Source organism: Ambystoma mexicanum, chromosome 7p (genome assembly GCF_040938575.1).
Source record: "Ambystoma mexicanum isolate Mex_15411 chromosome 7p, UKY_AmexF1_1, whole genome shotgun sequence".
Taxonomy (NCBI): domain Eukaryota; kingdom Metazoa; phylum Chordata; class Amphibia; order Caudata; family Ambystomatidae; genus Ambystoma; species Ambystoma mexicanum.
The window spans coordinates 475648725-475673161 of record NC_090939.1 but is presented as its reverse complement, the minus strand read 5'-3'; the positions used below and the strand labels follow the sequence as shown (position 1 = coordinate 475673161).

The following is a 24437-nucleotide window of genomic DNA, read 5'->3' as shown; positions in this document are numbered from 1 at the left end:
GGCGGAAATCTTCCATGACGGTCTCGCAGGACCTGATTTTCCTGGGTTTTCGCTGGAACACGATTGACTGCAGAGTGTACCTGACCGGGGACAGAATGGCGGATCTGTTAGCCACGTGTCAGATAATTGCGCAGTTGGAAAGCATGTCGGCCTGGTGGTTCCAGAGGCTTCTGGGCCTCATGGCCTCGTGCGTGCTGGCTCTTCCTCTTGCTCGTCTCAAGATGAGACGGACCCAGATGGCTCTTGGGAGTTCATGGCGTCAGGCAGTGGATCCGGATTCCATGCAGATGATTCTGGATTCCATGAGAGTGGCCGTGGATTGGTGGTCATCTCTCAGCAATCTGGGGGCGTGGGGTTTCAGGACCCGGTCCCCATGGTGACGATCACGACGGACTCCTCCCTTCTAGGGTGGGGTGCAACGTTAGATCTTCTTCAGGTTTCGGACCTCTGGTCGCCTCAGGACAAGCTCCTGCACATAAATCATTTGGAGCTTCTGGCGATCTTCCTAGCGCTCAGGGCGTTCAGACCGCTCATTGTGAACAAGGTGGTCCGCATACGAACGGACAATGTGGTGTCAATGTATTACATCAACAAACAAGGGCGAACAGAGTCTCTTCCTCACCCCCTCCCTCTCGAGGACCTGTCCATCCAGATTTTGGAGTGGGCCGTGCTTCATGGTGTCTGGCTGCTTGCAGTGAACACCCCTGGCCAGCAGAATGTCACAGCAGATGCCCTCAGCCGGCGGACAGTGGTCATCTACGAGTGGGAACTGAAGGCGGAGGTCCTTTCATGGATGTTCTCGCCGCAGAAGTGGACCTCTTCGCTACGGCGGCGAACAAGCAGCTTCCTCAGTATGCCTCCAGAGGGGGGCTTGGAGCCTCCTCTCTGGGGGATGCTCTCGAGATTCCATGGCACATGAGAGCTTACGCTTTCACGCCTCTGCCTCTAGTTCACCGTGCAATTTGGAAGTTGAAGAACTCTGCAAACTGTTCCCTTCTACTTATAGCTCCGTGGTGGCCGGCCAGGTTTTGGTTCTCAGAACTTCAACACCTGTCCGCCGATCAGGTTACCAGTAACTCCCGATCTTTTTCACCAAGGGGAACAGATGTGGCACCCCCTCCCCACAATCGCTCTGCTTGGCGGCATGGTGCCCGAGTTCAAGTCAGAGCATCTGAGTTTGTCTGTGGATAACATGCGCATTATCCAGGCAGCCTGGAAACCCTCGACCAGATCTCAATACCTGAGTAAATGGCTCAGGTTCTGTCATTGGTGTTTGGAGAAGAAGTTGGATCCGAGGGTGGCCACGATTGACAGTGTTGTCCTTCGTGTCCTCCCTAGCTGAGTACGGGGTTCATGTCCTGTCATGCAGAACTTCTCTCAGCGGTTTCAGCTTACCTTTCTACAGACCGATGTTCTTATTCTCTAACTAACCCAGTGAAGAAGAGGCATTTTGCTGGCTTGACACGCCTCTACCCTCCAGTTCTTAATCCGCACCCACCATGGGACCTAAATGTAGACCTGACGGCGCTGTGCCACAAACCCTTTGAAACAATGGCTACGGTGGACCTCAAGTACTTGTGTTGGAAAATGTCCTTTCTGGTCGCTGTTACGTCCGCAAGGAGAGTGAGTGAGCTCCAGGCATAGTCGGTGAAGCATCCTTTCTTGGTCTTTCACAAGGACAAGGTAGTCCTTCGGACAAACCCGGCTTTTCTACCGAAGGTGGTGACCGAATTCCATCTGAATCAGTCGATCTCCCTTCCAGTCTTTTTTCCAAACCCTGCCTAAGGGTATTCGTGCACACCTGGTGCGGGGCAAGGCAGCCGCGGTTGCTTTTCAGAAATATGTCCCCTGGGAGTCCATTACTAGGGCAGCTTCTTGGGCCTCCCCATCTACTTTCTGTAAGCATTATTCTCTTGACATGAGCTCAAGGGCTGACACTCAGTTTGGTCAGGCTGTGCTGAAGAACCCGTTTCAGTGAGGGGTATTTCCATCCACCTGTAGTTCCTGTAAGGAGTGCTTGGGAATCTCCCACAAGTATGGAGGAAAGGGGACGGGACGTAGGAGTATTACCAGGTTACTCACCGTAGTGACCACCTTACTCCTAGTCCATAGTCCCCTTTCCTCCATACGCCCGCCCGCCGGCCCCTCTAATAAGGTTCCTCTGTTATTGCTAATGGGTATTTGACCTGCCGATAGAAAAGGACTGATGGGCGATGCGTGGGGCGGAGCCAAGGTGGGCGGGGTTACGGCCGCGTGCCGGGCCCCGCGCAGGAAAGAGAGGAGGGACACATTTTTGAAAAAAATGTGGATGCTTTTTACAAAGTGCTCCGGTCCTGTCCCACAGGACGGAGAGATGTCCCACAAGTATGGAGGAAAGGGGACTATGGACTTAGGAGTAAGGTGGTCACTACGTTGAGTAACCTGGTAATTTTTCCAACATCTGATGAAGAGGTCTGTGGGATTACATGAGCTAATGTTTTTTTCCATCTCTGCATAGATTTTTCAATTGGTACAATTGAAGGTATCCATATCTGCAACCTGTGCAATTTTAAAAATGTATTAACAAGATCAACTTTTGTTAGCATTTCTTTGGTATTGGTTGTGATTTTTAAGCTACTGGACCAGAGGGCTTGTTTTGGGAAGTTATGATGTGAATTTGGTTTGTAAGACTATCTTGATGCTTGGCTAGACTTTGATTGTTTAGTTCAATGTAACCTGTAAAGAAACAAACTAGAAGAAAATGTAAAACCTGTTCTAAGACCTCGGGGTAAATTGCTGGACTGATTCAAAGATCCAGGGCTTCATATTCTGATTGTATACTAACTCTTTACCCTTGCTTACTTTCATGGGTAAAGATGCTATTCTATAGGCAGGGTGAAAAATGTCCAGTTGTAAGTTACTAGCCAGCCATAAAAAGTCACTTGCCACCTCAATTCAATACATGGAGACAGCGCACCATTTCTCGCAGAGAGTCAGTTATCTCTAGCCAATGGCTAGTAGCGAGTGGACATTTTGCACCCTGCTATTGGTCACACCGGAAAACATGTGAGATTACTGCTTTTCAATAGCTTCACTTGGTTTAACCTTGTTACAGAGTTAATTTTACAGAAATGTATTGATAATGCAATACATGTTGCAAAAGCACAAACTGAGCTCAGTTCACACATTTCCAGCGAAGTACACTGCTTGACTAATCATATTAACTGGTAACTTGCATTTAATCTCGGGGGCTCAGAAGCATATCTATGGGTCTCTATTCTGGGGGTCTTGACACCAGGCGTTCGCCTGAGGGTCCCCTCAAATGGGCTAAACTCCATACCGGTCCTGCTGAGGGGGCAAAGAAGAATTGCAAAAGTCTTCAGTACGGCCCTGCCGAGGTTCCCTCACAGAGCTAAAATTGACTCAAACTCTTCTATAAATCCTGTAGTGACAGTGCCCTCACATAGGCCTGTGACGCAGATCTCCACAGAGAGTTACAAAAATGCTGGCCCATCCTTTGTGGTCGTAGGTGGCCATTTTGTCGGGTCCCTCCAAATCAATGGTTTTAACGACTGTGTCGGGTGGGGGGGTGGGGGGGGGGATCTGGGATCTGGGATAGGGGCCGAGATGCCCTTTTCATTGCCCATCATGGATAGCAGATATCCTTTTCAGCCGGCAATCGACTGCCGCTCAATTTCCTCTGCAGCAAACAGTTGCGCTCTCCCAGACGTCCGCTCTTCTGCATTATGTTGATACAGCCAGGGGGGGAACCATCGTGGCAGCCTACCTCAATGGAGTCATGGGGAATACGGTCTGTTGGATTGGCCATTACCCACTCTTCAGATTAGGCCTTCATCGGAGGATGCCGCCTTTTAGGGCCTCATGCACTGGGACCCGATGGAGGCGTATTTGAGGTATCTCTTCAAGGATATGTACATTAAGTCTCTTCATCCTCAGCTAGCCGGGCCTCCTCCAGTGCCTGCACTGCCTCCATTGCCTCCACTTACTCCTACGTCCCGTTCCCTTTCCTCCATACTTGTGGGACATTCTGTCCTCCGGACGGGACGGAGCACTTTTATAAAAAAGAAAAGCATCAACTTGTTTTGTCATTCTTTTATTTTTACGTGGGGCACCCCACGTGGTTGTGATCCCACCCACCTGAGCTCCGACCCGCGCATCTCCCTTCATTTCTTTTCTCCGCACAGGACGCACTTGCATCACTGGGAGTTTTTTGTTTTTACTTCCGTTGTCTTCTTGCTCCGGTTCCACGGTCGTCTAGTCCTCCGTCTATCCTGGAGCGTCTGGGATTTGTGTCCTGTTCTTCATGCGAACGTTGTTTCGCAGGGGCGGATCCACATCCGGTTTGTTTTGAGTGTCTAGGTCCGGAACATCGCTGGGGACTCATGGCTTGATTGCAACTTCCTGTCTGTCCGGGCACTCCAGCGTTGTCTTCTTCGGTGGGGGGTGGTTTTCCAACACATTCCTCCACTGCATTTACAGCTCTTCGACGAGAAGAAGAAACGCCCCGTAAGTTCCTTAATTTTTAGGGCAACCCGGCTTGGGGACTCCTTTCTGGGGTCTTCCGGGACCGGGCGGGGCTCACTTAGCTCTTCTACCGGGGACATCCCTGAGGTTTCCCGCAAGGGGCCTAATAGGCACACCAGCGTGTCTTCCGACGGCTCCCGCAGTGGGCCTACCAAAACCGAACATTCTTTCTAAAGTTCAGCCCAGTTATTCTGCGGCTCTGGATACCGGGGTTCGCCCGGAGGTCACCATTTCTGGAGCTTTGCATACCGAGTCACGACTCGAGGCCCCTATTAAGGGAGCGTTGCATCCCGTGTTAAAAACAGAGGTTACTCTTCTTGGGGCTAAATCCAGAGCCGGCAGAATCGAGGGAACTTCTTTGAAGGTCTTGTCGGTGAGGCGTATTCTTCACCCTTCCCACGCCCGGTGTGCGGGTACTGATTCTGTTGAGGGGGAAAGGAAGGCTCCACAGGCCTCACAGTATCGGCTCTGCTGAGGTTCCTCCACTGGAGGCTAATTCTGGGACAGTGTCGAGGATGTTCAGTAAACATCCTAGATCTCACAGCACTAGCTCAGCCGAGGATCCTTGTTTCAAGGCTAAAATGCCATTTAATACCCCTGTTTGACCTGAGGAGACAGTTGCCTCACTTTCTCCTGTGATTCAGTTCTCCTTAGGTGTCGACAAAATGGCGGCTCAACTTCCGTGGTCCTCAATGGCCATTTTGGATACCTCTTTTACACCAACGTTCACGATGGCTGGTGCTGGGAGCATTCCTTTTGGGGCTGAGCAGTTTTTTCCACGCCATGTGGACAAGAACCCGTTCCGCCCTTCTTCAGATTGGCGTTCACGGGCACTGCTGCCTCATACAGTCTTGCTTCCTCCTGGTTCTGCACCACTGATTTACATGGACCCAGCATGCGGTGGCCCGTCCTGGCAACTATCCTCGTTGCACTCATGGGGGTTTGCCCCTCATGATCGGCCTCTGTGAAACCAGCGCCTAGACCTTTGCAGAATGTGTTTTTTTTTTTGCGCGATTTCAGACGCTCGTGCACTCTGATCCCACAAGGGCTTACTTTAAGAGCCTTTTTAAGGAGCTGTACTCAGTCCTCTGGTACCACCTTCGGCCCCGGTTGATCCTACGCAGTTCCCGGTGGTGCCATTTTCCACCTACATGTCGGACCTCCTCCAGTGCTTCCTCCTCTGCCTCCACTATCCCCGAAAGAGAAACATCGGGTGTGCCTAACCTGAGGCACCACGTGCAGCAGATCAGCCTCATGTTCCTGCTTCACCGGACGAGGACCAGGTAGGTGGACCAGGACAGCGATGAAAGTCCCGCTCTTTTAGAGCATTCCATGACCGGGCGCTGGATATGATGAACCTGCTTGATATCCCAGTACCCGAGACCCCCGCTCCTCAGGAGTAGGTGCTTTCTGGAGCCTTTACGCCATTGCTGCAAGAGCACACCGGCCTTTTCCTCCAGAAGGACATCTTGGCTGAGGCCCGTAACGCTTGGGACATACCCCATAAAGAGCTCCATCTCAACAAGAGGATTGACGCTCGATACAAGCTACACGCCCCAGAAGATATAGCCTTGTTGGCTTGTCTGCTTCCATTGTCCACGGTAGTGGCAGCTGCCACTCAAGTCCAACCCGGCATCTGCATCCTCCACTGCAGCAGTCCAAATCCTATCCAAGGAGGATAAACGTCTTGACGCCATTTGCAAGAAAGTCTTTTCCAATTCTGCGCTCCAACTAAGTCAAGTGAACACCAAGCTCATCCTGGCAGCAGCCAATCTTAGGCTGTGGAAGGAGCTAGCTGATTTCCAGGAGTGTATCCCTACAGACAGGCTAGATGACTTCAAAGCAGGTTTGTCGGACGCCAACGTGTTGGCACAGGATCTACTGGAAACTGCGCCACACCACGAAGATGCCTACGCTCGGGTCGTTTTGGTCGGGGTTGACCTCTAAGGCCAAGCGTGGCTTCATGCAACAAAGTTTTCAAAAGAAGTGCAAGACCTTACTTTTGATGGCAAGGAGTTGTTCCATTCCTCCACAGATTAGGAACTCACAAAGACTAAGGCGAGTACTCAGACCGCCAAGTCTTTATCAGTCCTGACTAAAGCTCCAGCTAACGCCCCTTTTACAGAGGTCAGGTTCCCAAACTTGGTCCTTTTCTGGGTTCAGGGGGTTTCAGGATCTCCGTGCGTGCCTGTCCGAAGCCCCGGTTGGCGGGCCACGCCGTAAGCAACGGCGCCAAGGGGGCCGGTTTTTCTCTCAGCCATCAGCTTCCTCTCCAGGGGCAGGTAGTTTCCCTGCTGACAAATCGGCCACATTTCTTTGTCGGTCGCACAAGACTACGCTGGGAGGACGAATCTCGTCTCATCTGGAGGCGTGGCAGACCATCACTGAAGACGGGTGGGTTTTGTCCCTCGCACGGGCTTCCGCTTGCCCCTCCCCCACCCTTCAACCCTCCCTTATAGCAAACTGGGTCGCCCTCCCTCAGAGCCGAGGTACAGAAACTTCTAGACCTCAGAGCGGTGGAGCCTGTTCCTCCAGGGAGCAAGGGGAGGGCTACTACTCCTGCCTGTTCAGTGCCCAAACCCAAATAGGCTGGCCTGCGCACTATCCTTGATCTTTCCCAGTTCAATCGTTCTCTTTCCCCAAGAGAAATTCAAGATGATCACGCCTTGCCAAATAAAGTCCTCTCTGCAGAAGAGCGACTGGCTCAGGGTGGTGGACCTTCAGGATGCATGCATGCATGCACATTCTGATATGGAACCCGCATCGGGGAAATATTTGCGGTTCTCCCGGGGAGAAGAACACTTAGAGTTCAGTGTGCTCCCTTTTGGTCTCAGCTCGGCCCCGCGTGTCTTTACGAAGATGACGGTCATTGCAGCTTTCCTCAGACTGCAGGGGATTCGTGTGTATCCATATCTGGACAATTGGCTACTGCGCAGTCCTTGCCCACGGACGGCCTTGGCCAATCTTCAGTCTCCCCTTCATCTCCTGTTCCATCTTGGGCTGTCAGTGAATTGGCGTAAATCGTCCATGACTGTCTCTTAAGACCTGATTTTCCTGGGTTTCCGTTGGGGTAATGTCAGTACCAGGGTGTCCCTGACGACGGACTGGATTGCAGACCTATCAACCACCGAGAGTGTTTTACACAACTTGGACGTCAGACGAGCCCTGAAGTTTTACCTCAATAGAATGAGTGAACTCAGGGGCTCCTCGCAACTCTTGTACACATTTGGAGACCAGAAGGTGAAACCGGCTTCCAAACCCTCTATCTCCCGATGGATTGCCTTCTGTATTTCAGAAGCCTATAACATTGAAGGCCTTCATCCTCCGAAAGGCATCCATGCTTATCTTGTACGTCGCAAAGCGGCTGCTGTTGCCTTCCAAAAGTATGTCTCTTGGGAAACCATCATCAAGGCGGCTCCGTGGGCTTCCCCATCAGTTTTTTGTAAGCATTACTGCTTGGACCTGAGCTCCAGGGCAGATGCCCAATTCGGCCAGGCTGTTCTTACGAACCTATTCCATTAAAGGGCATTTCCCATTCACCCGTGTTACCTGTGAGGTGTGCTTGGGACTCTCCCGCGAGTATGCCGGAAAGGGGACGGGACATGGGAGTATTACAAAGATACTCACCGTAGTGACTACCTTACTCCTAGTCCATAGTCCCCTTTCCTCCATAGACCGCCCGTCGTCCCCTCTAAAAAGTATCCTCTATTATTGCTTATATGGTCTCAGACCTGGCGATAGAAAAAGACTGAAGGGCGATATGCGGGGCGGAGCGCAGGAGGGTGGGATCACGGCCGCGTGAGGTACCCCGCGTATAAATGGGACAAAACATTTTCAATTTTTGATGCATTTTAACAAAAGTGCGCTCCCGTCCCGAAGGACGGAATGTCCCTTAAGTATGGAGGAAAGGGGACTATGGACTAGGAGTAAGGTAGTCACTACTGTGAGTAACTTAAGATCTCCTACCTGCCTTGCTCACACTGGTGCTTCGGCAATCTTCCGCCCCCCCCCCATCCCCGTTCACCATGCCTGGCCAGTGACACATTCACCCGCAGACTGCCTTTTGCCATACTACTCCTCCCGTGTGGGGATGTCAGCCCACCGTAATCTGAGACAATCGCCAGAAAATGGCTTGTAATGGTCTCAATAGGTTCTGTGTCTTGACAGTCTTTTTTGTGAGTCCACTCTCGAAACTGACTCAAATCCCCACATCTGTCCTGAAACTGCCCCACCATAGACTGTTGCTCTATCTTAGGCACATGTTATGCCTTATCACCTGACCCAGTAGCCCTGTACTGCTATTTGAAATTATCTTGACTGCAGACACTGATCTAAGTGAACGTTTACGATCTAGTCACACATGTACATTACTTCAGTTGTTGCCCCCTGTACCAAGAGGTGTTGCCTTGGTTAGCCTGTGCACTATTGCAACCTTGACTCCAGTACTCGCATAGCTGATGTAGCCCCCCCGTACCATGAGGCATGTCTAGGTCAGTTTTTGCGTTTATTTTAATTTTTCTCCGGTACTCAAACCTGATGTAGCCCGCCTTACCATGAGGCGTGTATGCCACATCACCTTTAAATTTCCAATTTTTGGTCTGGCAAATGCTGGTGAAAGAAGGAATTGTTAAGCGATGAACTATACTATAATGGGGTGGAGTTCACAAATGGCTAAAGACTCAACTTTCCTGATGTGTGGGCGTACTGTCCCTAGTCGGCGGTGGTGAGCTGCTTATCTAGGTGAAAGACGGGAAGAAGTTATCCCTCTCTAATCTACTTCTAAAAAACAGTATTGATTCACAACGGGTCCCTTCTTAATATTTTATTCTCTACTGTGGTCAATTTTTAATAAAAATTAGCAACCCGAATGTACTTCTTGCAGTCAAAACTTGACAGAACTGAAGGGCTTTGGACAAACGCAGCTGCCGGCTTCCCCAAGCAATTCCAGGAAGTGAGAGCAAGAAACCAGACCACATTTTCACATTAACTGCCCAAAACCTTGGCAAAGACACGAGACAAACCCAAGACCTGTGCCGTGCTGATGATGCTAAACCCAGAGCACCGAGCAACCACAGCAATAGCTTACAGCATTAGAGTACCTAAATCAAGAAAGTTCAAGAGTCGTTTCTGAACCGATCTTTCTGCTCAAGGTGGGATAACCAATACAAACCCCTTGAAATCCGTAGACTTTATGGATACGTGTAAAATTATAACATGGCCCCGACAGAATAATTGCAATATAGACACATAAGGGGGGGTGGCGGGGAGGGGGAAGCCTTCTTCCACCCCCCTACGTCGCTTTTCTGTTGCCAACGATTTATTTTGTTTTTCTATTTTATCTCTTTTCTTAACTTCTTCCACGAATTCAAGAAGTATGTTTTGTGTTGCAAATTTTTATTAAAAATGGACACAACGGTACGGAATAAAATAAGAAGGGACCAGTTGTGAATCAACACTGTTTTTAGAAGTAGATTAGACAGGGATAACTTCTTCATATCTTTCACCTAGATAAGCGGCTCACCACCGCTGACCAGGGGCAGTATATCGACGCATGTAAGGAAAGTTAGTCTTTGTGAGGACAGATAGCTATTTTATTTTTTAAGAGAGGAACTATACTATCAGTGTTTTCAGACTGAGGGGGTTGGCAGGCCTTGCATGCTGCTGATCAGAGGACTCAAGCTCTTCACAGCAGGCCAGTCTGGCCTGTCTCACAGTCCCTCCTCTGGGCAGCACACGGTTGTGGGGCATTTTTGTAGCCAGCCGCGTAAAAATTCCAAGTAGGGCAGGGCAATTGATGCATTCCTGTGTACCCATGTCACCTTGCCAAGGCTGCGGTTGCATCTGTCACTAGCTATTCCTATTCAGGCACTACAATTTCTTTACTAAATGCCATTTATGTTCATGATTTTACTTTCTATGTGCACTTTATATGCGACCTTTCCCTAAATGTGCACATTGCCTTTACCTTGATAGTGACATAAAAATATGTCCCGCCTGGAGTGACACCAGTCTGATAGTCAATTGAGTATATCATATGGGAATTTAAGTTGCTATGAGTGAATCAAGCGGTAAATGCTTTTGTAATCATGTGCATATATTTGGTTGATGCGTTATCTATGGAGCAAGAAGTGTAGATTCTCAAACTGCAATCAAATCACAATTTTTGAAGATTAAGGCGCAATGAGGGTGAAGGTTTTGGCAAGGATCACACATGTTATTTTAGCAGTGAAGCTGATATTTAAGCCCAGCCTACTTAAGGCACACCCCTAGAAAAAGTCAAGAGATTCTTGCAAAGATAGGGTTTTATTTATAAAAAAAATAGGTGTGCAAGCAAAGAACTCTGCTGCTCAGGACCGTTCTGAGCAAAAAAGCTTAAAAAGGGGCACTGCATCAGTATACAGTAAAAACCTGTGCGGCTGATTGAGACCCTAGCGACCCTATGCATGGTCAGCCTACTCCATAGGGGATGCCAGGTCTTTGGCCCCAGCCCTGTCCATCCATCTTCCATCACGTGGGGTCAGCTGGGCTCATCGTCTCCAGGGAACCAAGGTCGAAAACACAATTTAATGTATAATGACAGTGCTACTCAATGATACACATGGCACCTGGCATGATCATGGCCTGCTACAGGGGTAGGCTCGATGTCGCTCTGACCTGCCCACTTTGCACTCAAGCCGGCGTCGTCTGGCGTACAAGGCTTCCACCCTTGCTTTTGGACTGATTGATCCCTCCCCATACCTCGCATTACAAATCATGCCATTGTAAAGTACCAATAGGATGACCATTCTTTTAGATTTTTTATTTTATTTCTTTTTATTAGATTTGAAGACATTCAGAGCAAACGGGTATAACTTTGTAACACTCCCCGTGCCACCCCTCCTTCCACACCCCCAAGGCTCCAGTTCTATTCTTGTCATCACTTTGTCCCCACGATTTGCAGTTTTTGGGGGCAATATGGTTCTCTAAAGTCTTCATGGAGGATAGCCAGTCTTGTTCTGTTGGGGGGTCTTTGGCTTTGTGCGCTATTACTAGTAGGGCTGCTTTTGATAGTATCACTTATCCTTTTCGTATGTTCTGCCCGCCCATGCAGAGTAGGCTTTCTTTTGGGGTTCTGGGCCCCTGCTCCCCAAATATCTCGCATATATTGTGGTTAATTACTTACCCGAAATCCCCCAGTGTTGTGCATCCCCACCAGATGTGGAGCCAGTCCCCGTCTGCCGCATTCTCGCCAGCATTGTTGGGTTTTTGAGGGGAAACTGTTGCAGTCGCGTTGGTGTGAAGTGCCATTGGGTCATTGTCTTGTACCAGAACTCCTGTATTTGAATGGCTCAGGTTAGTTTTGGGATGTCTCTCCATAGTACCCATTCCACTTCCAGGATTGGTTCTCCAGTGAGTCGGCCCATTTGGTCTTGTAGTTTAGGTTAATGTTCTGCTCTGCTTCTAGTCCTAGTTTGTATAGGCTAGAGATGAGGTCGTATAGGCTAGAGATGAGGTGTCTGTCCCCAGGTTCGATGGTCAAGAATTTCTCAAATGGAGTAAGGGGGCGAGTTGCCGCCTTGCGTATGAGTGGGTTCATTAGCCAGTGTCAAAATTGGAAGTAGGGCATCCCATCATTCTCCGTTCGTCCCAGTTCTGACTTGCATTGGGAAAATGGTTTTATGGTTGTGCTCTTACTCCTACGTCCCGTCCCCTTTCCTCCCTACGTATGGGGCATCTCTCCGTCCTGTGGGATGGGACCGGAGCACTTTGTAAAAAGCATCCAAATGTTTTCCAAAAATGTGTCCTTCCTCTTTCTTGTGTGGGGCCCGGTACGCGGCCGTAACCCCGCGCATCGCCCATCAGTCCTTTTCTCCCCTCGATCAGGCCGGACGCACTTGCATCCTCGGAAGTTTTTCTTCCCTTTTTCCTCTCTGGCTCTCGCTAGCGTTCGTTTACTGGTCTGTCTGTCGTTCAAGCTGGACTTTTCTGATTGTTCATCCTGTCACCGTCCCTTCGCGAGGGCGGATCCCCATCCTCTTTGTTTAGAGTGTTTGGGTCCGGATCACCGTTGGGACTCCTGTTTTTACTGTGACTCCCTTTCGGTCCGGGCACTTCAAGGTCGGTTGGAGCGGTGGGAGGAGGTGTTCCGACGTACTCCTTCACATTTTCAGGCGTCGGAGGAACATCCCATCGAAAGAACGTTACAAGGTAAGAAGTAACTTGTTCTTCGAAGGGATTGTGTCCTCCGACGTATTCCTTATCTTAGATCTCTTTCCAGCTTTGCTGGCCTCGGAAATCTTTTCTCTCTAGAGGGTGCTGCGCGTCGACGTCCCTCGACAGCCGCCGTATCGACGTCGACGTCATCCTGCCTATAAAGGCCGCGCGCAGCGTCAGTTGCTCAGTTCCGTTTTTCCGCGCTTACTCAGTGCCTCGGAATATCGTTGCTCAGTTTCGTAGATATATTATTCCATTTTCCTCGATATTCAATCCATTCTCGATGGCTTCCTCGTCTGAACCGACGACCCCTCGGTCCGGCTTTAAAAAATGCTGAGACTGTGGAAAAAAGATGTCGCTAACAGACCCTCAAAGGGTCTGTCTGTGGTGTTTGGGAGCTGAACACCATTGTTCGGAGTGTGAGGACTGTATGTCCATGACAGCTAAAGCCCTGAAGGAGCGTAGGGGGAAGCTGGAAAAAGGTAAGACTTCTAAAGCTTCTTCTTCCTCGACGATGTCGAGACATTCGTCTCCTCATCACCATTCGCGCTCCAGGTCTCGAAGTGGGTCCCATCACTCCTCGAGATCGAAGCACTCGAAAAGGAGACGCCGAAGATCCCCTTCTTCGTCGTCCTCTTCCTCTGTTTAACTTAAGAGATTCCCTTGCCCCACGAAGCATAGTTCCCAGGCTGAATGGGAGGAATTCCGAAAAAATATGAGCGTCTTCGAGAAAACGGCCTCGACCCCCTCGAAGACTGCCGAGAGCGATGCTCTGGACGAAAGACCCGAAGGTCCAAAACGCCGCGAGTCGCAGCACCCGGCGAAGGAAGCTTCTCGAGCGCGTCACGAACCCTCGAGTAAAGCAAAGACCTCAAATCCTTCTTCGAAGGTTCGATCGACGCCGAGGTCGGTGTCTTCGACGCCGTTGTCGAAGGGACCTTCGACACACGGGTCTGTCGACTCAACGCCATCCTCAACACCGGCGTCGACGCCAAGGAAAGTCATTACCACATTTTTGATTGTGGTGTTTTTTTATAGGCAAACACAAAGATCTATATCTGTAAGATTGGATAAGCAATAAATAGTTCCGCACAACGAACTTCCATTATTTATGAAACCTTCTGCTTCAATGTTTAGAGGTGTTCTAATGCTTATTTATAGATTGCACAGAGTTAAATTCACATGAGGTTTTTTGAGTTGGCCTAGGGAGCTAAAAGTATCCACTGTGAGCTCTTGGTATCAAGTTAACCAGGCTCTTCTAGGTTACAAGAAAGAGCTAATAAATAGCTCCCAACTCACCTCAATTTCAATCCCTGCGAATACAGGTAATTCCAATTTTACATCCTTTTTTTGTTGTTGAAATCTTCCAGTTCTTTATTCTTTTTGATTTTGTATGACACATCTGTAAAAGTGTTTACAAACACTAACTTCCTACCTTTATTTTGACTCACTTTTGTGCCTTAAATAAATTCTCTTTCACTATTATATGCTGCATTGGTGGAACTTAGAATAATTTTAGGGGGAAAAACTCCTTTTGATCAGTTTTGTTACCATGTGAATAGCCCCTCGCTATATGCTTGGTGCAGCTGTTCTTCTTGACCCTTAAAAAATTGTCCAAGGGGTACGTTTTCTTATTCATGTTTGGCATGGCGACTCCGGTAATGTAATGGGGCATTCCTGTCTATTGGTTTATCAGAAGGTTCTACATGAAGAAAGCCATTTTGTTCATAGTAAGTCGAATCCAAAGAATTGACTTCCACATTACTTACCGATTGTGTAATCCTCAAATTACATTTTCTGGTATTAATCCAATCTAAAAAGGAAGATGGTAAGCTATTTTGAGCCTTTCCAAATTATTTCGTAAAAGTTCTTAAACCATTTTATGATCTCTCTGAAAGCATTAGTTCCTGAAGATATTGCTTTACTTTAAAACATATCGCCCTATAGGTTGGCTAAGATCTGTGCCTTTGCACCCATGGCTGTATCCTCACATTGTTTGTATATTTTTTCCATGAACTGGAAATAGTTCTGCTTTAATGTCATCTCAAGGATTTCAGTAAGTACAATAATGAATTCCTCCCCAAAGAAGGGCCAGCAATGAAGGACAAAGGACTGAAACATGCACATGTAAGGATCGGAAGTGACTGTTCGGTTTAGGAGGTGAGGCCTTTCTAATCGAGGAACAAGATTACTTTTCAATTGGGAAATAATTGTATCCCATGTTCGTCTAAAGTTTTGTATTTCACATTATTAGTCTGATGGAATTGTAGCAAGGAGTTTTCACTTCATACTTGTTTTGTGTTGTAATTGGTTTTACATTTATTGTGAACCTTTTTATTGAATGTGAAGGGATTTTTTGGGTGTTTATGTATCAAATGTATTTATTTTTGTATGAAATTCATTATTTGTCTGCATATAACATTGTTTTGGCCCTTAAAGTTCATAAAGTTCTGAAATCCTCCTGTGGTTCCATTGTAAGTCTTGGGTTCTCAAGTATACACAAGATGATCCTGAGAAAGGTGTAGATTTCAGGGTGTTTTCACTGGGGCATGGCGGTTGATGATGGTTGTGAGGGTGATGTTGAGTTCTTGTAGATGTGAGTCAGTCTTGGTTTGTCAGAGGTACCTCATCCCACGTGAAGTTGACTTTGGCAAGGTCTTCTGTGGTTTCTGATGATTTGCTTGATTGGTGTGACTAATGTCAAAGGGGGTGCCAGATGGTCTGACTAGTCGAGCCGGATTGGAGCTCCCGGATTGGAGCTCTGATGGAGGGTGGTAATATTCCCTTTACTGTGAGTTGGATCTTGCATGTGCTTTGTGAGGTTCAGAGTGTCGAGTTGGCAGTGGAGATCTTCATTAACTTGGTTGCTGGGTTTGCCTGGTCTGTTGAAGTCAGAGGAAGATGTTGGCATGTGATACACATGGGGTGCATACGCGCTGGAAGTCTTCTATGATGGTTGTGTTTGGCTTGCCTGGTCTCTAGATGAGGTGAAAACTGACTGTCCGGAAGAGCCGGAAGTTGCATTGAAGTTTTTCAAAAGTGCCAATGGTGGGGAGTCAAGTTGAGTGAATGACTAGGCAGCCTTGTGAATGATGGCGAGTCCTCTGTTCATCTTGTTTGGACTGTCTTCTTTAAGAATTCTGTAGACGTTTGGGATGAGGAAATCTAGTATGTCTGTGGAAGTGGATGTCATCCAGGTCTTGGCGTCCAATTTGTGGGTGGTGATGAGGTCGCTGATGTCTGCGACATGGTTGGTAGCAGAGCAGACATTGGAGAGCATCAGTTTTCCTGTAGCGGTAGATGGTGTGTTGTTGGGGGGTGAATGGCGACCGGGGTGAGAGTGCTACAATGCGATGTCCATGGTGTTGCTGGTGAGCTGCATGGTTGGTGATGAGTGTTGATGGTAGGGATGGGCTGTTGGGAGAGAGCGGTGAAAAGCTTCTTTGAGGGAGTTTTCCCGATGTTGGAGGAGTAGTTCTGGGTCCTCCCGGACTTAACCGGAATCGCCCTAGCCCTTTGGACACGAGGCACGCATGATCTAAAGTTGAGAGGAAGGAAGGGGCGGGGCTAAGTATGTGAGGTGGGGCGGTGCCTAGTCCAGTTGACCAATATCCACTTGTAACTGCTCACCAACTGCAAAGAAATAGAGGCTGCATGCAAGCTGTGAAAACTGGTGGTGGGCAGAGCAACTGAGTGGCAGTGCCTGGCCACATTACCAGCAGCCTCCTCAATGCTGTCTGGCGGAACTCTCAAGAGTATAAAGGAAGGGTGACTCGGTTACGAAAAACGGTATTAACTAAAATTAGTATAACATGTTACAGTATTGATCCGGTCACATGTCTTTTTTGAGCCCTTGTTGATTGCTCAATATGAGCATCCAAGCACACTGATGGGGTGGTGCTGCTAAGACATGTCGTGTGCGATTTAGGAGTAAACCAATAGCATCTAATTTGGGAATTGTTATTTACAAGGCATATGCATTTGGATAATGTGTAACTCATGCTTTGATTCTTAAATATAAATACTTTTTCTTTCATAGGCGGTCCGCTGCTTTGAGTCTTTAATCTTGAAATCTGAAGGAAAAGTTGAGTCAGATTTCTTTTGTCAGCTGGGTCACTTCAACCTGCTGTTGGAAGATTATTCAAAAGGTATGTTAATCTTTTTAAGAATGTTATGCTAAATTAAAATCCATCTGAAATTGTTCCCAATTACTTAGGTTGCAAGATTTCTCATTCCTATTATTCTAGAATAAAATGAATTAATTAAATCTGTGCTGTTAAGCACAATTAATTGGGTAATATGCTTGAAGGTTTTGATTATTAGACTGCTATACTATATATGATTTGTGAATACATCTTACTCCTATGTCCCGTTCCCTGTCTTCCAAGCTTGTGGGATATTCGGTTCAAATGGATGGAACCTGATCATTTTTTGGTAACATCCCAAAAATATTGTAATTCTTTTACTCCCATGTCCCGTCCCCATTCCTCCATACTTGTGGGACATTCCGTCCTTCGGGACGGGACCAGGCACTTTTCAGTAGCATCAAAAAATAAAAAATGTTGTCCTTTTTATTTTTATGCGGGGCCACCGCACGTGACAGCAGCCCCGCCTTCCTGAGCTCTGCCCGCGCATCGCCCTTCAGTCCTTTTCTCCGCGCGATCGGGGGCAGACGCACTTGCATCACAGGGAATATTTTTCTTTTTGTTCCCTTATCCTTCATTCCTGCTCCGGTTCCACGGTCCTCTTGCGTCTATGCCGGAGTGTCTGGGGTTAGTGTCCTGTTCATCGTGCGAACGTCGTTTCGCGAGAGCGGATCCCCACTCTTTGTCTGGAGTGTTGGGCCTGGAACACTGTTGGGTCTCGTGCTTCTACTGCGACTCCCCCGTCTCCGTTCGGGCACTCCAGCGTCGGCTTATCAGGTGGGAGGAGGTGTTTCAACAAGTTCCTCCACCACATTTACAGCAGTTCATTGAAGAAAAAAGGGAACAGCCGGTAAGTTAGTTTCTTTGCACCCCAGCCAGGGGACTCCTTCCCAGCGTCTGGCAGGGGCTGTTTTACCAGGCATCTCCCTGAGGTGTCCCGAAAGGGATCTAACCGGCGCGTCAGAGTTTCCTCCGTGGCCCCCCTGCAAAGTGGCTGTCAAAACCAGATCTTCATCAGGGGTTTCCCCTTTTGCGGGCTAAAGTTAGGCCCAGTACTTGCAGGGCTGTTGTCACCGGGGTCAGCCCCGAGGTGTTCACATCTGGAACTAAGTGTACAGAGTCTTGGCTTGAGGTCCCTGTCAAGGTGACTAAATGTTTCTCCTACGATACGGGATGTGGGTGTTTATCGCCGCCCGAACCTGGTGTTCGAAAAATGGAGAAAAACACATGCGCGGCCGCGGTTACTCAACCGTGTCCGTTTCTGCATCGGATCCTAACTGTATGTATTATCGAGTTACCTTGTGATCGCAGTACGTGGTTCGTATCGCCTCGGCATCACTTTCCTTTAGCCACAGAAGTTTCCACCGGCATCAAAGGAGGACGTGCTACTTCGCTTTGTCGTCATCTTTCTTCCCATATTAATAAATGACAGGCCTAGTAATGTGAGCCATAAGAAATAGAATCACTTTGATGTGATAGGACAAGTGAAATGAGATGGTGTTGTTGCACTAATCAGCTAATGTCATCGCATGGTTGTTGTGTGTCCCTGACGCAAGCATACCCACCCAAATAGATAGAGAAGTAAAACATAGGTTCTCTGCCATGAATGCATGTATAAAAATAACAATAGGCTCTCATTTTTGCTGTTTTAGACTTTCTATACATAGATATAGTTTGTTCTGTGTTTTTTAGATACTTCGAGACATTGCACATTTGATTGTGTGACATTCTGTACTTGTGAATATTGTGTCCTGAAGAAAGCCTTACATACCCGACTAATCAACAAAAATCAAGGATAAGTCGGTTTGGGATCAAAACATTAAGGCTGGAAACGGATTTGTGCACGTCGACACAAAGATTTTGGGGACTGTTTAGCAAAATAAGACCTGGCTAATTTAAAGTCACCCATGTGTTACTAACACCACTACTATTGATTATCAAGCATTGTGTGAACGCAACACAAGATTCAAATTATAGATCACTTGTCTTTTATTTGTGATTATTATGTATAATGAGTTTTGCAAATGTGACCAAACGGTCGGTTTTTATTAGAAAATATAATAAATTGAGTTATTTTTGCTAAAATTGAGCCTGCCGTCTCTTTATATGTGTTAAAAGACTGATGGTCTGTGAATACATGAATTTGGTGTGAGACCAGGTGTGTGACCTCCGGTGAGGATATGATAAGGTAGTTTGTTGGAACCACCCCCCCCCCCTTTTTTGGCTCTTTCTGTACTTAGTCCTTTTCCAACAAGCCCCTAAAAAAAAAAAAAGGACTCATGCTGTAAAAGCGTGCTCATTATTTTTGTATAAGTGGCTTTAATGCTTTCCTCTTCTGGAGCGTGGTGGAGGTGAGGTCTTGGTATAGGGAGATCGAGGCATCGCGGAAAAGTATTTGCGGGGAGTTTCTTGCTTCTCGCATGATTTCTTCCTTGACCTTGAAATAGTGAAGTCTGGCTAGGACGTCTGGTGGAGCTGAGTTGGCCCTGACTCTGGTGCGGTGAACTCTGTCGAGCATTATGGGGGAGTCGTCCGGTAGAGTAAGAATGAAATGGAAGAGGTCGCTTACGTAATGTTCCAGTTCTGCCTCTAGTAGGGATGTGGGGATGCCTCTCAGCAGTATGTTATTACGGCGGGAGCGGTTTTCTGCGTCTAGTTCCAGGGCGTCACATCTAGCTTCTAACATTGTTAGCCGTTCAGCCCTTTTTCAATCTCATAGCCATGCTCGCACACAGATGATTCGACTTCTGCTGTTCTGGTTTCTAACTCTCCTACTCTCCCTTCAAGTTGCGTGATGGTATTCTTCACCTCTTCGGTGCCCCTTTGGTATTCCTTGGTTAAGGGTGCCAGGAGGTCTTGTAGATCGGATTTTGTGACCGATTGGTTCGAGGCTTCCTGATGTGATTCCATTTGTGTGTTTTCGGCGATTGATTTGCATAATTCTGGCCGCTCTCCTCGTCTGGACCTGTCTGGTGCAGGGTTGGTTAGCAGGGTTGCGATGTCCGTTTGCTTCGTTGTTTTTTTGGCCATGGTGGTGGCTGGGGGGGGCTGCTCGAGCCTGTGTATGGTGTGCTTGGGAGATTGGGGTGCCGGACAGTCCTGCTTGTGATTGCTAGGTTTCCGCTCTGTGTCCTTATATGCCTGGTTGACTTTTGGTGCGTAGCTCTCCTGACCGGGGTCGGGGTGATCCCTTGAAGTGATCAGGATGGGGCGCCTGCCTCTGTCTATAATGCTGGCTTTGGTGCTTTAAGCTTACGACTGTTAAATAGTGGTGTGCTTCCCAGACTCTGAATCGGGCCAGTTTGCGGTGTCTAGGCGAGTCTTTAATGGTGTCCCCGGGACCTCTATGGGCTTGGAATGTTGGTGGTTTAGTGTTGTCTTGGGAGCTGGGGTGGTGATGTGAGGCGTTACACCACTTGCTGTGTCGTAAATCCCCCCCCCTATGCCCTGCGGATTTGGTGTCGGACCTCAGGTTTCACAGGTTCGATCCCTGATCATTTCTACCCATGTGGGTGTTGTAGCGGCTTACCTCGCTCTGGTGTGCCCTGTCGAAGGGGTCTGGGTTGCTGAGGTCGCTCCTGCGGGCTGTTCCGCCGGCTCCCGGGGCTCCGCTGCCCGTCAGTAGCAGGGATTGTTGGTTCCTTGGTGATTAGGAGAGGAGATTGTTCGTTGTTCCTGCTGTCACTGCGGTTCGACTCCGCTACTGCTTTGATGCGCGGGGGGGGGGGAAGGTGGCGGCCTCCCTGGGCTGCCTGAGTTGTACCACTTGCTCGGCCGTTGTGTTCTCCCGTGGGCCAGGCCGCGGGGCGGGGGCAGATCCGGCACCTGCTTGCGTCCGCCTAGCTGATAGCTACTCCCCTTACACCTTGAGCTGACGGTGCGAAAGGGGATGCCGGAAAACGCGTTAGATGCCGGCTGCTTTTTTTGGTTGCCCCCCCGGTGGTGTCACAATGATGTACCGTTGATCCCCCTGCTCCCAGGGGGTTCTCAATGTGTCTTCGGCTGGGCGCGGTGGCTTCTCAGCACGCTGGGGCTCCGTGGCCAGGGTGCTCCTGGCTCTGCTCTGTGCTTTACTCAATGTGGTGGGGGGGAGCTGCTGTCTTCAAGCTGCGCCCTCAGCTGCTATGTCTCCCCGGCTCACCACTTTGTGCTCCGTCTGCATGGGGCCCAGGGCTGTTGCAGACTGGAGGGTGTTGCAACTCCAGTTTGAGCACAGCGGCCTTCTCGACACCTTGGGGTTCCGGTACCCCCCGACCTCCTGTGCCGGGGCCGGTGCTTCGATCAGTGCCGCAGTGTGCTGTAGGGATTTGCCGTTGCGGCTCGGCACCGAGACCAGGTTGTCACCGGCAATGAGTCACTGAGTCTCAATTCAGTCTCCCCGGTGGTTGCTGCAGATTCCGTGTGCCTCTGCCTCTAATTGTGCCGGGATACCGTGGCTGGGTTGCCCGTTGTTAGTTCCCTCCTTTGCTTAGCGGTTGGTGATGAGCTGCCGGGTGCCGACCCAGCCACCCCGAAGGCAGCCCACCGCTTGGTGTGCTCCGTTTCCTGCTTGATGGGTTTTGTGTAGCTTCCCGCTGTTTTGTGAGCGGCTCCCCTTTGCTGGGCAGTTGGCGCTGAGCTGCCGGGTGCCGACAGTTACCCCAAGGGCAGCTCACCGCTTGGCGCGCCTCTGGTTCCTGCTTGGTGGGTTTCGTGGGGCTGCCCGCTGTTTTGGGAGCGGCTCTCTGCCCGAGGTTTCCTCAGCACCTCGGGGCTCCGTCGGCCCGGTGTTTCTTGCCTCCCCCTGTTGGGCTTGGTGTTGCGATTGGTGTTGTGCGGTTCTGGGGGGGGGGGGCTTGCCATCACGACGTGATCCCGGCTGGCTTCTTCCTTCACTCAGCGTCGCTGAGCCGCCAGGTGCGGATCCAGTTACCCCGCCGGCCGTTCCAGGGTCGGTGCGCTTCTGTCTTTAGGCTGTGCCCGGACCCCGCGCGTTATCGGGAGCTGATTTAGTCCCTCCTGGAGGCCGCTTACTGTTCGGGTTGCTTTCAGTGCTGCAGGGCAGGTTTTGTGAAACTTCCTGCCATTTTAAGAACGGCGCTCTCTGTCCCCCGGCGCTGCTTTGGACTCGATTTGTGCACCGCTCCAGGTTGCTGACTGTGCCCAGAGTTGGCACATTTCATGCAGGATCGCTTTAGGTGCCGGGAACTTCGTTTTAGAAATGCTGATTAATGTTTATCACCGGGGCCTTATGTTTGGATGCGTGGCATTAGCCGGGAGCTCTTATGGCGCTGGACCGACTTCCATGGCTCCAAGCCACGCCCCCCGAATGTTCTTATTTTAAGATTCCTTTGATTTCCCGATTTCTAAAAGGGCTCACTAATGTGTTCCCGCTGTCCCCGTATCAGATGCCCGTTTGGGATCTGATTTTGGTCTTGAAATTCCTAACGGGTGCTCCATTTGAAACTTTGCACTCTAGTCCTTTGAGACTGTTGTCTTTCAAGACTGTGTTCTTGGTTGCGGTTACATCCGCTCGCAGAGTGAGTGACTTGCAGGCACTTTCATATAAGCCGCCCTTTACTGTGTTCCACAAGGATAGGGTTGTACTGAGGGTATGTACTTCATTTCTACCTAAGGTAGTGTCTGAGTTTCATTTAAGCCAGAAAGTGGTACTTCCTTCTTTCTATCCTCATCCTGGTAAGGTAGAGGAGCGACTCCATAGATTGGATCCTATGAGATCTCTGAGCTTTTGTATTTCTAGGATGTCCAGGGTCAGAGTGGATGATGAACTCTTTTTGGTGTACGATGGACACCAATTGGGCTAGGTTGTTACACAACAGACCTTGTCCGGGTGGATTATCCTCACCATTACTGAGTGTTACAGATTGGCGGGCAAGGACCCTCCTGAACGGTTGTGGGCTCATTCCACTAAAAGGCGTGGCTACTTCCACAGCCCTGCAGCGGGGAGTTCCTATTAGGAATATTTGTGAGGCGACATGGGCTTCTATCCACTCCTTTGTCAAACATTACTCCCTGGATACGCTATCTGGTCAGGATATGGCCTTTGGTAAGGCGGTTCTTTATTCTGCTATCTGATCGGGTATTCTAAATTATTTTCCCTCCTCCATTTTCTGGTACTGCTTTGGGAGTCTGTCAAAGATGTGGAATACGTTGGAGGACACAATCCGTTCGAAGAACAAGTTACTTACCAACTGATAACTTTCTTTCGACTGGATGTTCCTCCAACGTATTCCACCTCGCCCTCCCAGCCTGCCCCTCTGGAGAATGTCCTATGCTATTGCAGCTTCCGTTCCCTCAAGGCTATGTGCATTCAAGCTGGCGTGTGTGTACGAGCATGTCGCATGTTATGGAGGAAAAAACATAAACTGAGGCTACGGGCGCCATGCGTACTATTTATAGCATCAAGTGACGTCACCCTTGACGGAGGGCTACGAGGGACATCGACCCGATGCCATCGACCCGATGCCATCGACCCGATGCCATCGACCCGATGCCATCGACCCGATGCCATCGACCCGATGCCATCGACCCGATGCCATCGACGCAGACCGCCCTCTGCTGAAAAATTTCCGAAGTACACAGCTGTTAACATTGCATGTCGAAGATGTGGAATATGTTGGAGGAACATCCAGTTGAATGAACGTTACTAGTTGGTAAGTAACTTGTCTTCTTTAGTCTATGCCGGAGCGTCTGGGATTCGTGTCCTGTTCATCCTGCGAACTTCGCTTAGTGAGGGCGGATCCCAACCCTTTGCCTGGAGTGCTTAAGCCCGGAAACACTGTTGGGACTCTTGCTTCTACTGCAACTGCCTCTCCGTCCGGGCACTCCGGCGTCATCTTGTCAGGTGGTAGAAAGTGTTTCAACGCGTTCCTCCACCACATTTACACAATGAATTGAAGAAAAAAAAGGAAACGACCGGTAAGTTTGTTCCTTTTCAGGGCACCCCAACCTGGTGACTCCTTCCTGGGGTCTTCTAGGTCCGGGTGGGGGCTCAAGCGGCTCTATTACTAGGGAGCTCCCTGAGGTGTTTCGAAAGGGACCCAACACTCACCAGAGATTTCTCTGAGGACCCCTGTAAAGGGGCTGCCAAGACCGGATCTTCATCCGAGGTGCCCCTTTTGGGTCTAAAGTTAGGCCCAGTTCTTCTGGCGCTGTTTTCACCGGGGTCAGCGCTGAGGTTTCCACGTCTGGAACTAACTGTACCCAGTCTCGGCTCGAGGTCTTTCTCAAGGTGACTAAACGTACCCAGGTTGCCCCAGAGGTTTCTCTTCTTGGGGCTATATCTAAGACCAGGATTGAGGAGCCACCTTTGGGGGTTCTGGCTTCGGGGGGTAACTCCAAGCCTTCCGACACTCAGACCTGTGGTAGAACTGATCCTGCTGATGGGGAGGGGGTTTGGAGAAAGAAGCCGGTTAAGCATCGGAAGTCTTCCAGTACTGGCTCCGCCGAGGTTCCCCTTCTTGGGGCTAATTCGTTAGCAGTTGTTAAGGTGTCTCATAAATGCCCTGGTTCTGCTAACACTGGCTCTGCCAAGGTTCCTTGTTGCAAGGCTAAAATGGAACATAAGACCACGGA

At 49.3% G+C, this 24437-nt stretch overlaps 1 protein-coding gene across 5 annotated transcripts in view; it reads left to right on the top strand.

Annotated features, from left to right (window-relative positions):
- KDM6A (lysine demethylase 6A) overlaps positions 1 to 24437 on the top strand; it is a 1954130-nt gene that overhangs the window by 105382 nt on the left and 1824311 nt on the right. For all 5 annotated transcript variants that reach the window (XM_069636498.1, XM_069636499.1, XM_069636495.1 and 2 more), the window contains exon 3: positions 16757 to 16865. In XM_069636498.1, coding sequence (XP_069492599.1) covers positions 16757 to 16865 — 109 coding nt within the window. The remainder of the gene's footprint in view (positions 1 to 16756; positions 16866 to 24437) is intronic.